The 15959-nt window shown below is 43.5% G+C and overlaps 1 protein-coding gene across 5 annotated transcripts in view; it reads left to right on the top strand.

The window, feature by feature from the left end:
• Katnal1 (katanin catalytic subunit A1 like 1) overlaps positions 1-13196 on the top strand; it is a 58943-nt gene extending 45747 nt beyond the window's left edge. For all 5 annotated transcript variants that reach the window (XM_027413713.2, XM_027413712.2, XM_027413714.2 and 2 more), the window contains exons 10-11: positions 5695-5821; positions 7468-13196. In XM_027413713.2, the coding sequence (XP_027269514.1) occupies positions 5695-5821; positions 7468-7666 (326 nt within the window). In that variant the 3' untranslated portion in view covers positions 7667-13196. The remainder of the gene's footprint in view (positions 1-5694; positions 5822-7467) is intronic.
• The last annotated feature ends 2763 nt before the right edge of the window (positions 13197-15959 follow it).

Raw genomic sequence — 15959 nt, 5'->3', positions numbered from 1 at the left:
CCATGGGGAATTGTCTTGATTATTAGTTGATGTAGGGGGGCCCAGTCTACTGTGGGTAGTCCCATCCTTATGCAGTTGGACCTGGGCAATATAAAAAAGCTAGCCAAGTGTGAGTCTGTGAGCCATCAAGAAGCATCCTTCCATGTTTCTGTTGTATGTCCTTGGCTGTGAGTTTGCTGGTTGAACATAATACTTCGTGGAGTAAGTAAGAGGTCCTGCCTTCAGGTTCCTACTTGAGTTCCTGCTCTGACTTTCTGCAGTGATGGACTGTGACCTGGAAGTGTGAGCCAAATAAGCCTGTTCTTCTGATAAGTTACTTTTAGTTGGAATATTTTATCACAGCAAAAGAAAGAAACTAGGGCATCCTCTGTTAGGGTTTTCAAAAAAAAAAAGAACCTATAGAGTTCATCTCTCTGTCTGTGTGTTGGGTCATGGAGGGAGAGAGAAGACCGAGAGGAAGAGGAGAGGTAGTGATGGATGGAATAACTTCAGGGTGTGGCTCACGTAGTCCACAGTGTGCAGGGTGAGCTGCCATGGTAGAGACCCAGGAAGAGCTGATGTCACAGGCAGTTAAGCCAGAAAGCTGTCAGCCTCCAGATTCCTTTCCTGGGAGAGGCCAATGTTTTAAGCTATATAGACCTTCAAATGATCAGGTGAGGCCCAGCCACGTTGTGGGCAGGTGGTCTGCTGTTCTCAAAGTCCACCAATTTAAATATTGAGCTCCAGAATAAAGTTGAACGTAAGATTTGGGCACTAGTTGAACAAATAAATTAGCTAGCTCAGACCCCCCAGCCAGAACTTTCTAGAAAAACTGCTTTCAGATTTGGAATCACAGAAACTGTGGGACTAAGATGTTATTTTACACCTCTAAACTTTAATTTACTGTTTTCTCAGAAACAGACTGCCACTTCTCACTTTGTTAGCCCATTGTAACTTCTTGACCACCTGTTTCTTTTTTTCAATTTTCTTGCTTTCTTTGCATTTTCTGTTTATTAATATATCCAGTGATTTATGTCATATGCTCTATATTGTAGGGAGTCTGGGTATTGCCTTCCTATAAAGTGTGTTCCTGCAGGTACTCAGGCAAAACTCAGAAAAACCCATCCTGAAATTCCTGGGGCTGGAAAGATGGCCAGTGGTCTAGGCACTGACTTCATTTTGAGAGGACCCAGGTTTGATTCCAGCACCAACATGGTGGGTCACAAACATTTGTAACTCAAGTCCCAGGGGATCCAGTGCCATCTTCTGGCTATTCAGGCACTACATACACAAGGTGCACGGCCGCACAGGCAGGCAAACACCCATACATGAAAATAGTTGGCCTCATGATTTTGTCTAAGTGTATAGATGATTACCAGAGGAGGGCTTGTCTGATAGCAGTTATTTCTCTGTGGCTAGAAAGGCAAGCCTTGCCTCTGAATTTTGAAACTGTATTTTATAATGTATTACTTGATCACTCTTGTGACTTGGCCTCCAGGCTATGTGACATAATTAATTGGTAGAATTTCAGCTCACGGGCCTTGCTTCCTGTCAGCTTTCCTGGCTGTCACTCTCTATTCTGCCACTTTTGATAACCGAGGCTTAAAAGGATTTCTTTTGCATACAGTAGTGCTTAATTGCTGGTTGGGCTCTGAAATGATCTTACCTACAGCAGTAGCTGAAGTGACTTCCCTTAGAGACTCGGTCTTCGTGCACTGTCACACATATCCCAGCTCTGAATTGGTGACTTGAACATGTTTGTCCCAAAGGCCTCAAGGCTCATTTTCATCTCCAGAACACTATATCTGGAGGTGACTATCCTCAAGTTGTGACCTCTCTTTTCTTCTTTTCTGGAAACTTCAAAAAAAATGCATGCCTATTATCTTTCCACCGTAGCTGCTCTTGCTGTCTTGTCTCTTCTGCTATGTGTGCGTGAACCACAACCCAGGGCAGAATTGTTTGCTAGCATTCTCAGCTTATTCAAGTATTGGCAAGTCAAATACTCTTGCCACTGCTTCTAGGAAAGAAACAGGTCCTCCTCAGAACTCAGCAGCCCCACAGAGCGTCCCCTCCAGCACACCCCCTTCCTGAGCCACTGCTAACCACTGCCATTCCTTTTATAGAAGTCATTTATTGTTTTTCCTTGTAATTTTGTTACTTAATATATTTCCAAACAGTTTTATTTCTTTTGAAATTTTATATAGATTCAGTCACAAAACTGTGTCTGTTCATCTTGCTGCCTTCGCTCAGTGTGTTTTAGAGACTCCGTGTTACCACATATGGATGTAGCTCCTTCATGGTGCCATGTAGTTGGTGCTCTACTGTGTTCAGTTGTTTTTTAGGGGTGCTGTTGCAGACACCAAAGCCTAGCTGCATTTAACAACAGAAATCCACTTGCTCATAGCCGGGGAAGTCACAAAGTCCAAGGTGGAGGTGTAATGGAACCCAGGTGTGGTCCATGTGGAGCTCTCCCAGATGTGAGTTTGGGGAGATAGAGAGAAGTGTTATTAGCCATGGAAGAATGGAGAAGAGGGAGCTTTGCGTGCAGCTGCTTCTCCACCACAGAGAGATGGATCTGGGTGCAGGGAAGGAGTGATGAAAGGGTGAGGACCATCCACAATCCTTCTGGGCACAGGCGGAGGTCCTCCAGGAGCACAGATACCACCTTCCCTCATTCCTGTGATGGGCAGCATGGCTAATAGGTGACTTTACCTTGAAGGGGATGAGAGACTAGGCACATCTCCATCAGATTAATGCTGAGTTTTAGTTCTGGAGAAAATAGTTTTCTAATAATCAGCCTGTCCATGTGCAGGGCAAGTGGAATCTTCCCAGAGGATAAGGCAGCCAGGAGGACAGACACAGGATGAAGGCAAAGATACCAGGCCTTCTCATCCTGTTCTGGTCATGGGCATCTGTGGACCCAGGGGAAGACAACATTTCCTTCCAAAGTGACTGTCAAGACTCTAGGAGAGGAGCTGAAGCCACTGGCACCAGCCACACAGTGGCACAGGTGCTCTCCAGCAAGGCTCTCTGGGGAAGTCATGACTGGTGTAGACCCAGCTGTGTTTCCCCCAGAGTTAATACTGCTTAGTCACCTGAGCAAGTGAGGAGACAGGGTTTTGATCCTTAGAATCAGGCTGTGTAGACATCTTTCACTCTGAGGCCCCTCTCTTTGACTGCTTGATGCCATCTTCCTTTGGTGTCAACACTTGGCCTTCCTCCTGAATATGTCTGTGTCCTAATCTTTTTAATAATAACATCGGTTATATTGGGTTAGGACAGATTCATGTGATCTCATCTTTTTAAAAGCCTCTGTCACCAAGTGCAGTCACATTCCAAAGGACTTGGAGTTAGAACTTCATCATAAGAATGTTTGGGGACGTGGTTCTTGTGATAATAGGAGTCCCTAGTTCAGGTGTTATCTGCATGGCTAGCTTTTCCTTCATTCTGGTGTGTGTGTTTGTGTGTGTGTGTGTGTGTGTGTGTGTGTGTGTGTGTGTGTGTGTGTGTGTGTGTGTGTGCCACATGTATGCCGACATGTGTGTAAGTGCTGTGCATGTGCCTCTGGAGGTCAGAGGTCGGTGTTGGGTGTCTTCCTCTGCCACTCCTCCTTAATTTTTGAGACACGGTCTCTCACAACCTGGAGTTCATTGACTGAGTAGACTGGCTGGTCAAAGAGCCTTCAGCATCCCTGGTTCTGCCTCCTTCCTTCAGCATCCCTGGTTCTGCCTCCTTCCTTCAGGACCCCTGGTTCTGCCTCCTGTCTTCAGCATCCCCGGTTCTGCCTTCTTCCTTCAGGATCCTCAGTTCTGCCTCCTTCCTTCAGCTTCCCTGGTCCTCCCTTCCAGCACAGGGATCACAGGCTCACGCAGCCATGCCCAGATTTTGATGACTGTGCTAGGAATCCAATCTCAGATCCTGATGATATCATGGCAAGCAGTTTACCTGTTGAGCCATCTCTCTGGCCCAGTACTCCTCTTTAAAAATATGTATCTAGAAAATTCTTCCTAAGATCATTAGCTATTTTCCTAGTCATTTTCTAAAATGCATATAATTTTACATTTATTTTACTTGTGATATATTGGCATTGATTTTTGTGTATAGAATAAGGGGAAACTGCATCTCATTTTCCCTGAGGATAGGTTTACATTTCCTCTTTACCTGAACCATCTGTTATAACCTGAAGTCTAGAGTCTACCCCACTCCAGTTTCTGTCCACTGACATGTTTGCATCCACAGAGTGTCCCACTGACAGCACCCAGTTGTTTTGCAGGCCATATTATAAATTGTTAACAGCCATTCTTCCCACCTTGCTGTTCTTCTAGAACATCTCTGTTGTTCTTGGTTCTTTCCATATTGATGCACATTTTAGAATCTGCCATCAGGTTCTGTAAACAGACCTCTTCAGACGTTCATGGAAGTGTTTTGGTGTTATGAATTGGGGGAAGAATTGTGCCATGAAGGATAAAACTAATAGAAACAAACTCATGGGGCGCGATTTTAATGGGAGACAATGATGAGATAATGTGTGATTGTAGGATGCGGTGGGTTAGAAGCCGTGAGGCCCAGGCTAACGGAGACATTGCACCTTAAACCGTATTTCACATACTTCTTAGGCACTGCTATTGTACTTCCTAGTAATAGTGAAAAACATGAATATGTCTTTGTTCTCAGGAGATGCATGCTCACGACTGTGTGGGTATCATGTTATCTGCAGCCGGTTCTCTCTCACAAGTGTGTGTGGAGAGAAGTAAGGAGCTAGAGTGGTACTAGTGGCATCCAGTGAATTTTGAGGAGAAGTAAGGGATTTTTTTTCCTGTATATTTAAAATTTTTCAAAATAACAGTTGAGGGAAATTAAATTTGTTTTGTATCTTAGGAAGTAGAGACCAAGGAAAACCTGTTATGGTCTGTTATAGTGTCTTGTTCAGGCAGGTCTGCCACAGACTGCAGCTGTGAAATCCAAGTCACTCAGTAGAGAGTCCAATCCATACTGGCACTGGGAGGAAGCTATGCCGGCAGCAAGTGGCTCTGGACTAAGTAGAAATGTCACTACTGAGCCATTTGTGCTCACTGCTGAGTCTTAGGAATTTTTCTGAACCACTGATGAGAATTCTATAAATCTATCATCCTCACATGTGAGCTGAGTTACTTATAGGAGGTATACTCCATCCGGTCTCATTTGATAAAGTGGGCCAAATGATATTCCAATTTTAAAGTTAATTTTATGTGGATAGGTATCTTGCCAGCATGTATTATGCCATAAGCATGCAGTGCCTATGGAGGCCAGAATATGGTGTCAGATCTCCTGGAAGTGGAGTTACAGATGATGTGAGCCCCATGTGGTTTCTGGGAACTGAACCCAGGTCCTCTGCAAGAGCAGCCAGTGCTCTTGACTGCAGAGCTGTCCCTCCAGTGCCCAGTGCCCACACCCCAGGTGTTTTTACTTAGAAGTGTTCTGGCGTTTGAATACAGTGTTTATCTTATCTTTGGTTCTCAGAGCAGGCCTTGCATCTACAAGGAGAATGGAATCAGTTCTGTTTTCAGTGACCACATATAGAAAGTAGAATGCTGCTGCACTGGCAGGCAAGTCAGAGGCACTGGGGCACTTGCCGTCTTTGACTCTTCTTGACGTTGCTCTCTGTGCCTGGATTTTAGATGGGATTCCTCAGCAAAATGGTCTGTAGATTTAACAAGACATTTCATCTTCTGACAGCAAAAGGAAGAGCTGAGCTTCTGAAGATCAGCCTTCGGGAGGTGGAGCTGGATCCTGACATACGCCTGGAGGACATTGCTGACAAGATTGAGGGCTATTCCGGTGCCGACATAACTAACGTGTGCAGGTGTGTCTTTGTGACCGGTGACTCAGACGTTGGTTTTAGTTTTGTAGGGTGACTAGCCTTAAGGTCCGTGGAGCAGCCCCAGCCCCGTTTCCTTGATGTGCTTTCCTACTGCTGTACTTGTTCCTTCTTTTCAACTAGCTTTACTTTCTTTTAAAAATATTTATTGTTTTGAGGATACAATAAAATTATATCATTCTCCTTTCTCTTTTCTTCCACCAATGACTGCCTAAACATGAACCGTACAAAGTAGACATGCTGACATGGAGATGGCCAAGCTCAGGAGGCCTCAACCCTAGACAAGCAACTGTAGGCAACTAAAGAATACTAAGAGCAGGAGAAATAATCTTCCCCAGAGAGGAGCACACCAATTAGTTATCCAGTGCCAAATGGGCAGCCCTGAAAACATACATACACGAAATTATTTTTTTTTTAATTTTTATTGTTTTTGGTTTTTGAGACAGGGTTTCTCTGTGTAGCTTTGGAGCCTATCCTGGCACTTGCTCTGTAGACAAGGCTGGCCTCGAACTCACAGAGATCTGCCTGCCTCTGCCTCCTGAGTGCTGGGATTAAAGGCGTGTGCCACCAATGCCCGGCCATACATGGAATTATTATACAGAAGTTTTTCCCTTAAGACAAACCTTCATTGGCTGTTAGACAAGTACATAGTATGATCATTTTTGCTTTTTTTTTTTTTTTCTTTTTTGCTCTTGATACCAGATCCTCTGTTGCCCAGACTGTAAATTCATAGTCCCCCTGCCTCCGTCTCAGGAATGCTAGGATTACAGACTCTCACTTAGGGTTTTGGGCTTCTTTTCTTATGGTTCTTGGCAGCAGACACAGGGGCTTGCATGTGGTAGGCAAGTGCTCTACCAGTGAGCTCTATCCCCTTTCCTCACTTAGAGTTTGGATTGTTCTAGGAACGTTGTGTCTTACTTGGCAACAATAGCTGAGCAGCCTCTGGCTGATTAACTTTAGGCTGGAGCCCAGCTATACGGATGGAAGCAATATTGTATAGCTTTATTGGGCAAATGTGGACCACATGTGGGTGAATGAAGTTGATCAGTTTCATTGGTAGAAGAAACACACATTTTTCTTTTCTTTCCCTTTCATTTTAGGGACTTCATAACTTTTAGAGACATCACCCGATAAAGAGAATTTTTAGTTCTTATATGGAGAAGTCTGCACAGTTGGTCTCAGCAGCTTTCTCTGAAAGCTTTGGCCTCTGTTTTTCTCATGTTTTCTGCTAGTGTTTTCCAGGTGTGTCTGAGTCCAAAGACCTCAAGCCCAATATAGTTTTCAGAGTCTCTAGTAAAAAATACTAGTAAACCTGAAGGTGTTTCTGTTTCTACCTTCCAAGCACGAGGATTACAAGCATGTGGCGATGTACCCAGCGTTTTGGGGGGTGGGTGGGAATCGAACTCCTGGTCCTCGGCTTACATAGGCTGCACTATTCCAACAGAGCCATCTCCCAAGCTCTTGCATGGTTTTTATTCTCTTTGGAAACATTAGGATGAAGTGTGAACTTCTGAGTGGTATCATAAGAGCACACGTAACTAGCCCGTAGGATGTTTGTCATAACTTTGTAATAGCTAGAAGTGCTGAGAGCACATGCAGGTGTGGCTACTGACTGCCCTGCCTGATTCCAGGGACGCATCTTTGATGGCAATGAGACGGCGAATCAGCGGCCTGAGTCCAGAAGAGATCAGGGCCCTGTCCAAAGAGGAGCTGCAGATGCCTGTCACCAGAGGGGACTTTGAGCTGGCGTTGAAGAAAATTGCCAAGTCAGTCTCTGCCGCAGACTTGGAGAAGTACGAGAAGTGGATGGTTGAGTTTGGATCTGCGTGATTTCTGCCAGCTCTTTCATTTGTGGTATTTTTGTCTATAAAATGTGAAGAAATTCCTTAAATTTAAAAAAAATCTGGAATTTTTAATCAGAGAAAATTTCACTTAAAGGCCAAAGCAAAACAAAAACATCTAGAGCTACAGAGAAACACAGCTGAGAAATGAGACACTCATAGTCTGCTGGCTTCACACTGACAATCCTCCTTCTCAAGTCACAGAACACGCAAGCCAGTGGGTGGGACTGTGTTGCAGGGCCTTGCTTACAGAGCTTTGGCAGTTTCTACTCTCATTTGCATACATTGTTTCCCCCAATGCTTTGCTGTCTGACCACAAACCACACCACACACACACACACACACACACACACACACACACACACACACACACATGCACACACACTTTTTAGCAGCAAAACTCGGTTTCTGTCAAATTCATTAATTGTCATTTTGAGAATGATAGTAAGTTCTCAAGGAAATAATGGATTTTAAATCTGTAGAATTTAATACTGTTAGAGTCTAATCTGTAGTTAGAATTTTCTCTCCTCTTCTCTGCCAGTTCCACTGTTAGCTGCTGGCTTATGTCTATCCAGGAGTGGTCTGTGATCTGTTTCCCCCTGGTATATAGTCTTCTTTTGCTAGTGCCTCTCATACTTCACTTGGGAAGATGGGAAGAATCTTTGTTAGCAGCACACCTTCATCCTCCTGTTGGGAGTGCTCACTTTTCTTTCAATGTGTTCGAATCAATACAGCCATTGTTTTTCTTAGCTATTGTTTTTCTTTTCGAACTTTCCGACACTAATTGCTTTTTTTTTTTTTTGTTAAATTTGACTTTAGTGTTTAAGATAAGTTCTAAACAAGTCTAGTCTCTAGGCTAATGCAAAACAAACATTTTTCTCCCTTTCGGTATACAAGTATTTTGCCCACATGTATGTATGTCTGTAGATCACATGCGTTGTAGTTCCCAAGGAGGCCAGAAGAGGGCATTGGATCCCTGGAATTGCAGTTGCAGGCAGTTGTGAGTCACCATAGGGATGCTGGGAACAGAACCCAGGTCCTCCTCAAGACCACTCAGTGCTCCTAACAGCTGAGCCATCTCCCCAGTCCCACAAATAAAATCTCTTATGGTTCTCAGACAGCTTATTTAGCAGAACAGTATCCTAACTGAATAATACTCATTTAAAAGAGTAGAAAGTTTTCCTTCTAAGAACTTGTGTATTCAATGCAATTAGAATAGAGATGGGAACATGCTCATTAGACACATAGTTAGAGAGTGAGAAGGCTTTCAGAAAGGGAGCTGCAGATCTAGTCACAAGCCCTGGGCCCTCGTGTTAGTTCTCTGTAATTAATTATGCCCGTCCCTTTGGACCATCAGGCAATCCATAGTGTGTCTGTGACAATATCCTGAAGTCCTGAGTCTCAAGTCTGCTTTTAAACCATATACATCTTACAGGCACTTTAAAAAAAAAAACAAAAACTCGTAGTATGTTGATGAACATATTTGACCTCTTTCCTTAGTCAAACCTGTAAACGCATTGTGTCCTTTTTAGGGACCATACATCTGACTCTTTGAACTTCTGGCGTTATTTGATTTCTATAATTGCCCTCGTTATTCTGGACACCTATTATAAAATTTCAAATCAAAAGACATGATTTTATTGTAATGGAACTAATTCTTATAAAATTTAGAACGAGAAACTTATAAGCAAACTTGCATTTACCTATTTATTTTGAGGAAGGGTCTTACGTGGTTGCCTGAGCTGGTCTCAGCTCTTGGGCTCAGGCAATCTCCCTGTCTCAGCTTCCTGAGTAGCTGGGACTTGAGGCCCCACCCCAAGATGATTTATAAACATTTAAAATAAGCAACTAGTGTGGGAGGCTAAGGCAGGAGGATTGCTAGGAAATGGATACAACCCAAATGCCCTCCAAATGATGAACGAGTAAGGAAGGCATATCCTCTGCCTTCCACCTCCCCAGGCGCGCGCGCGCGTGCGCGCAAACACACACACACACACACACACACACACACACACACACACACACACACACAGTCCGAAGCTGGCCTGTGTGGCATAGCAAGGCCATATCTCAACAAACAAACAAACAAACAAACAAAAAATAATCCCACATGAATTATCTTGCAAACCATCACCATCTAATAGTGTTGTACTTAAAAACAAACAAACAAACAAACAAAAACAAACAACTTCTCTGCAACACTATGGCTTGGTAGACCTTTTCTGGATCTTTCATTACTTATCCTTGCATAAACCTAATTTTTCTGAATTCTTCCTGGAAATTCTGCATGCAGTTGTGCGTCTATCCCAGGGTAGGTGGTGTTCTGCTGCAGCCGCCTTAGGAGAGTCAGCTGGGCTTCCTGCAGCCTCCTTTCTCATTTTGCTGTCAGCAGATGGTGAGGCTTTGCATGTCTTAAGCCCTTGGAAGGCTCTGGAAGAGGTCCCTCCAGATATCTCCCACACACTGTCCTGGCTGCAGGAGACCTGTTGCCCAGCCCAGAGTGGGGATTGCTTCGTTGGCTTTTGACTTGTAAAGCAGATGTGTTATCACAGTAGAAGTGGGTTGGTTCTCACTGCTTTGAAAGCAGGAGATTAGGAGCCGCAGACCAGTAACCAGTGTGTGTGTAGCTGTTTCACAGGCACTCTATAGACAGTCCCTCCCTGGGCACACTCCTCTGTTCACTGTCTGCCTACAGGCTTGTGTAGCTGTGTCAGACAGTTAAGCTCTGACTTGGCATTCTCTTCAGTAACTGTCACTCCTGGCCTCTGCTTCGAAAACAGGAATTTATCATGAACAGAGACACAGTGATCGATGTGTTTGAGGAAGGGAATATACAAAAAGGTTTTCCTCTCTCCTTTTTGACCTTTGACTGGTTTTAAAACGAGACGTTTTAAACAGTATAGAGCTATTGAAGATCTATTCTAATGCACCCATCTTTATTTTTCCATGCCACTGTTACACGTGCAATATGGTAAGATGTACACATGCGATGTGTTTTCTGTAAATATTTTGTTTCCATAATTTGTTCTTTTAAGGAAAGTAAATTAATATTGGTGAAATGTCCAAGACACATGGCTTGGGAAGCTGCAGCCTTTTGTTACCCAGCTTGGAAACTCAGTGACATCATATCACAGCCCTTTCAGTGGTGACCCAGACACAGGGAGCTTTGACTCAGACTCTGCCGGGCACCCTGCCATGGGCCTCACAGGAGCACCTGTGTGACAGTTTACTCACTTAGCTGTTTAACTTCCAGAGAGCTCAAAGAGTGGAGGAGTAGTGGAGCCAGTACCCAGAAGGCTGGCAAGTGCCTGGGCTCTAAGATGAGCAGCCGTCCAGAACAGTACATGCAAGGCCAGTTCCCAGTATTCACTGCTGCTCATTTCTCCTGTGTGTCATGGCTCTGTGGGATCATTGTCTCCATAGGTCTTAGGTATCTGGTTCATGAGTCTTCCTTCCTTGGATACACTGCAGGGTGCCGAACCTGCTCAAGAGTAGACCAGTTGACTTCCTCCTGCCCCCACTTGAGATGGAAGTGAAGAGCTAGACAAGGCATTTGCATGGTGGGTTCAGCTTTGGCCTCCATAGTGCAGTCTTCTTCAGTCTTTTTTTTCATAATAGTATATTTCCACTGTTATTAAATATCTTCACACTATGGAATGCCCTGTGCTTTGAGATAAAAATATTAGGTGGAACTTGGCCTCTCCCAAGAAAAGCTCATTTAATTCTAGGTATGAGAAAGAAGCAGGAATACTCCAACTTTTTTGTATCTTTGTTTTGTTTCTTAATGCTTTGAATTATAATATTTTAAATTTGTGATGCATATAATATGTATGTGACTCTTGGAGTTCGTCACAACAGAAGCAAGTAGGACAAAGTTGAGGGACATATCAGGAAAACCTCATGAGTTTAATTCTCACTAATTATTTTGTAGTTTGTCTACTTTGTTTTAATTACTACATGTTTACTTATTTATACTTTTAATTTAGGCTTTTCATACTTATTTATTTAACTTTTGGATCATTTGCTTTTAATATTGTTTCTTAATGCAGAAACTGAGGATTTAAAAAATTAAATCTGTATGGTAATATAGTTTTACATATTTATTTAGTAGTAATTCCTTGAATTTTTACTAGTTTTTTTTCCTCTGAAAACTCTAGTTTTAATGATATTTAGGTGCCTTGTTGATAAACACATATTAAGATGATGCGACCGACGAAATCATTTTTGCTTTGCTTTTCTCAGACCTTGAGAAAACTAAAAACAAAAACTAAAACCTGAATATTGGCGTATCACTAGTAGTATGGGGTTGGTACGTTTGGCACCACAAATGGGGGATTACTGCAGGGACTTCTGCCTTGAATGGGTGAACAAAAAGCAGGCTCTCTCTTCCTGTACTCAGTGAGCTGAGCATGCATACCTGCCCTCAGGAGGGAGCCAAGAGCCTCAGGCATTCAGTCCCGATCTCTGTAGGTCTGTTTTTCCAGGCACCACCTTCTCTGCTGCTCTGGCCTCCTCCTGTTAACTTCAAGTTTTTAAACTAGACTTTTGAAAGTTATATTATTATTATTAATTTATTTTTTATTTTGAGGGAGGGTCTTGCCATTAGCCCTGGCTGTCCTGGAACCATAATATAGACCAGGCTGGCCTTGGACTCACAGAGATCCACCTGCCTCTGCCTCCTGAGTACTGGGATTAAAGGCATGTGCCACATACCCAGCTAAACTTGAATTTTGTTTTTAAACACAGTTTGCCATTCTTCCTCTGGCAAAGCCATATTCTCCAAATGACACTATGTGAAGGGTGGAAGTTGCTTTTTCCCTTATGTGGCCAGCCTCTTTATTTGAATGTATTTCATCCCACGGAACAGATTCACACATAGACCACCCTCTCCTAGCTTCTCAGAGTTATGCAAATACAAATCCACATGATGGTATTAAACATTTTGGAGACGAGCAGTTTCTCTGTCCACCCTCTGAGAACCTAAGTACATTAGGAAAACACTCTTGTTCATGTGGCTGCATGGCAGTTAAGCATTGTCCTTGGCCGCCTCTCTGTGGACACAGTGTCTAGTGGGACCCCTACATGTCAGAATGGTTTGTAGGTGTGCTGCTAGAGTGTTTTGTTCCAGTGTTTGCCATCCAGTATTTAAAACTAATTCACCTAAAAAGAGGTTTCTAAGTTGTATCTGTTAAATGTTGTTTCCTCTCACTTTTCACACTACTGTTTGCTAGTCTCAAGCTTTGTTGTGTTTGTATGTAAGTTGTGATGTAGTAATAAATTTCTAGAGAGTTGACTGTTGGTGGCTTCTCATGTGGCTTAGCTTTGATATGTAGTGATGTGTGCTACTTTGGGAACAACATACCCCTCACTAGCTGGCAATGACCTTTTCTCATGAACTCTTATATTGGCAACTTGGTATTTTGTTTTCTGTGCAATATGCTAATAATTTTAAGGTTGATGTGGTAATGTGTGTAGTTTTCCAATTAATTATTTTAATAAATATTTATGTTATACTATTATATAATGGATGTTCTGTACAGTGAATTTTCCAGATCATGAGCCTTATTTGATGACACTCCAAAAACTATTTCCTGAATTATCAGACTTTATTTTTTAGAGAACTTTAGGAAAACAGGAGCAGAAATGGTTCTTGCAGGTCCCATACTCTCTCACCAATGCCCCCATCTTCATTAGCATGTTGCATTGGTGTGATAGAAGTGCTCTTGTACAAAAGTCCATAGCTTGCAATGGACTTCAGTCTGCATCGTGTTGTGGATTTTGACAAGAGCATATTCGTGTACTACCATAACTGTTATATGGACAATCATTCCACTGCCCTGAAAATCCCACAAGCCCCCTGCTGTTCTTCTTCCCACCTTCTCCCAGGTCCTCTAGCCATACTCTTCTGTCTCTGTAGTTCAGATTTCAGTCTAGTTGGATGAGAACTCGTAGCTTTTCAGACTTGTGTGCGTCATCCAGGAGTAGTTACACATGTAACTCTTCCCTGTTTATACACTACCTCCTGAATGGTTTCTCAGTGGCTTCTAACTTCAGCAATTATGAATAAAATGGCTACAAACCATGCTTGCATAATTACACTGTTCATGCATGGGGTTTTGTGTAATCTTGTAAGAAACTATACTACTGTCTCCCTGTGTGGCCAAGGCCATCCTGCATTTGTCCTAGCAGAGAGTGAACCTTCCCCTTGCTCCGCGCCCTTGCCAGCATTTGGTGGTGGCAGTTGTTTGGATCTCACCATTTTGGTAAGTCATTTGCTTGTTCCTAATGACAACTGACATTGGGCATCTTTTCATATGCTCATTTAATTTTAAAACTATTTTTTTATGTGTAGAGTTTTGCCTGCATTTATGTATTCATACAGTGCCTGCAGAGGCCACAAGATGGTGTCTGATACCCTGGAACTAGAGTTACAGATCGTTGTGAGCCACCATGTTAGTGCTGAGAACTGAAAACTGGGTTCTCTGGAAGAGCAGCCAAGGGTCTTAGTGGCTGAGCTGTCTCTCCAGCCCCTGCTCATTAATTTTAATGAGATGTAATTGGAGCCTAGCCATATCCCACTGTTGCCCTGGGTTCTTAAGTGAGAGATTTAATTTATCCATGTCTTTGTGGTACAGAATTATGGGCTCCAAGCACCTCTTTGGCATTTGTTTTTCAATATTCCTTCCTATCTGTATCACATTAATGGCCTCTTTTCCTTTGCTGAGAATCATGGGGAGGAGTAAAGCTCTGGTGTGTGAACTGTGTTGTGTCACTTCTCTGGGTTCTCTATGATTCTGCCTGATGGTTAGTGTTCACCGACATCCTGACAGGATCTGCAGTCACCTAGGAGACAAGCCTCACGCACACCTGTGAGGAATTATCGAGATTAAGGTTAGCCTCTACGAATGTGGGAGACATTGTCTTCATTGTGGCAGTTGGTGTGGGAAGATGTATCTTAGCTATGGGCTGCAAGTTCCCTGGCTGGGATTCTGGGCTGTGTCAGATGGAGAAAGTGAGCAGAGCACTCGAAGGCCTGCTTCTCTCTGCTTTCTGGTTGTGGATACCATGTGACTAGTTGCTTGATGCCCTTGTCACCTCTACTTGCCACCATGATGGACTGTACCTTTGAGCTGTAAGCTGGAATAAATCTTTCTCCTTGAAGTGACTTTTGTCAGTACTTTTATCTAAGTCACAGAAGAGAAGCTAAGACTTGGTTACCAGAAGTGCTCTGGGTAGAGCAAGTGTGAAGCTGGGGTTTGCACATAGCTGCATTGCCGCACTGGGTCATATTTACAGCTTGGAATGTACCTGGAAACACTTCTGTGGCTCTACTTGTTTATTTTTTTTAACTTCCTGTGACCACAAATGAAGTTTTGTCCTTCTGAAGTGTACACAGGAAAGAGTTAGGTAAGTGGTATCAAACTAGCAGCGGCCAGGGAGGGCCCAGTTGTCCCACTTGCCCCACTAATCCTTTTACCCTTGTCCAGGGCTGAGGGCCAGTGTGGCCTGGAGTTGTGAGGTGGGTTGGGGCAGAGCAGAGTTCATTGCTGGTGGTTTCCCCATCGAAAGCAGGAGTTAATCAAGAAACTGAGAAAGCCGAGCATTGCCTGGTCCTCTTGCACCTTGCATCCTCCACTTCCTTTCTAATGAACAGGCAGAGGAACAGGGATTCCCCTGACTTACCTGGCTGCTTCCAGCTTTCTTCACAGTCCTTGCTCCTACTGCACCCACACAGGGAAGCAGTTACTTTGTCCTCTGTAGAATCTCTTCCCTAATCTTACCTTTCCTGGTAATTGCCTCCATGGAGTGGTTCACCGTCAACAGTCCTTTTACCCCTTTATTTTGGCTGTGCCCTGTCACAAGGCTGGGTGTGGTGGCATCCACTTGTAGCATCTTGTCTAGCCTTCTGATTCTGCAGCGTTTTGGATTGGGATGCCCAGCTGATTCATTAAGGTTGACAGTAGTTAAGAAATACAAAGCCCTGAGGAACTGAAGAGGACATTTGCAATGCTGAGTGTATTTGAGATACATTTATTGTCATCGGATTTCTACTCAGCTGTCTGCAAAAGAGGAGGCAGGCTATAGAGCAACCTGCTGCAGTACATGGCTCTTACACAGGAGGATGGGGACCTGGCCTAGCTCAGGTTACTCTGAGCAAAGCTAAACAGACACAAAAGTTACTCACCAGAAAGTTTCCCTGCTTTCTGAGGGTTTTAACTGCTCACCTTCCCTACCAGCAGGGCTCTTTTACCAGGACGTTTTTAGAAGACTTATCGTAACAC

Source organism: Cricetulus griseus, chromosome 4 (genome assembly GCF_003668045.3).
Source record: "Cricetulus griseus strain 17A/GY chromosome 4, alternate assembly CriGri-PICRH-1.0, whole genome shotgun sequence".
Classification (NCBI taxonomy): domain Eukaryota; kingdom Metazoa; phylum Chordata; class Mammalia; order Rodentia; family Cricetidae; genus Cricetulus; species Cricetulus griseus.
The sequence above is the reverse complement of the archived record's forward strand: the minus strand, read 5'-3'. Positions and strand labels throughout refer to the sequence as shown.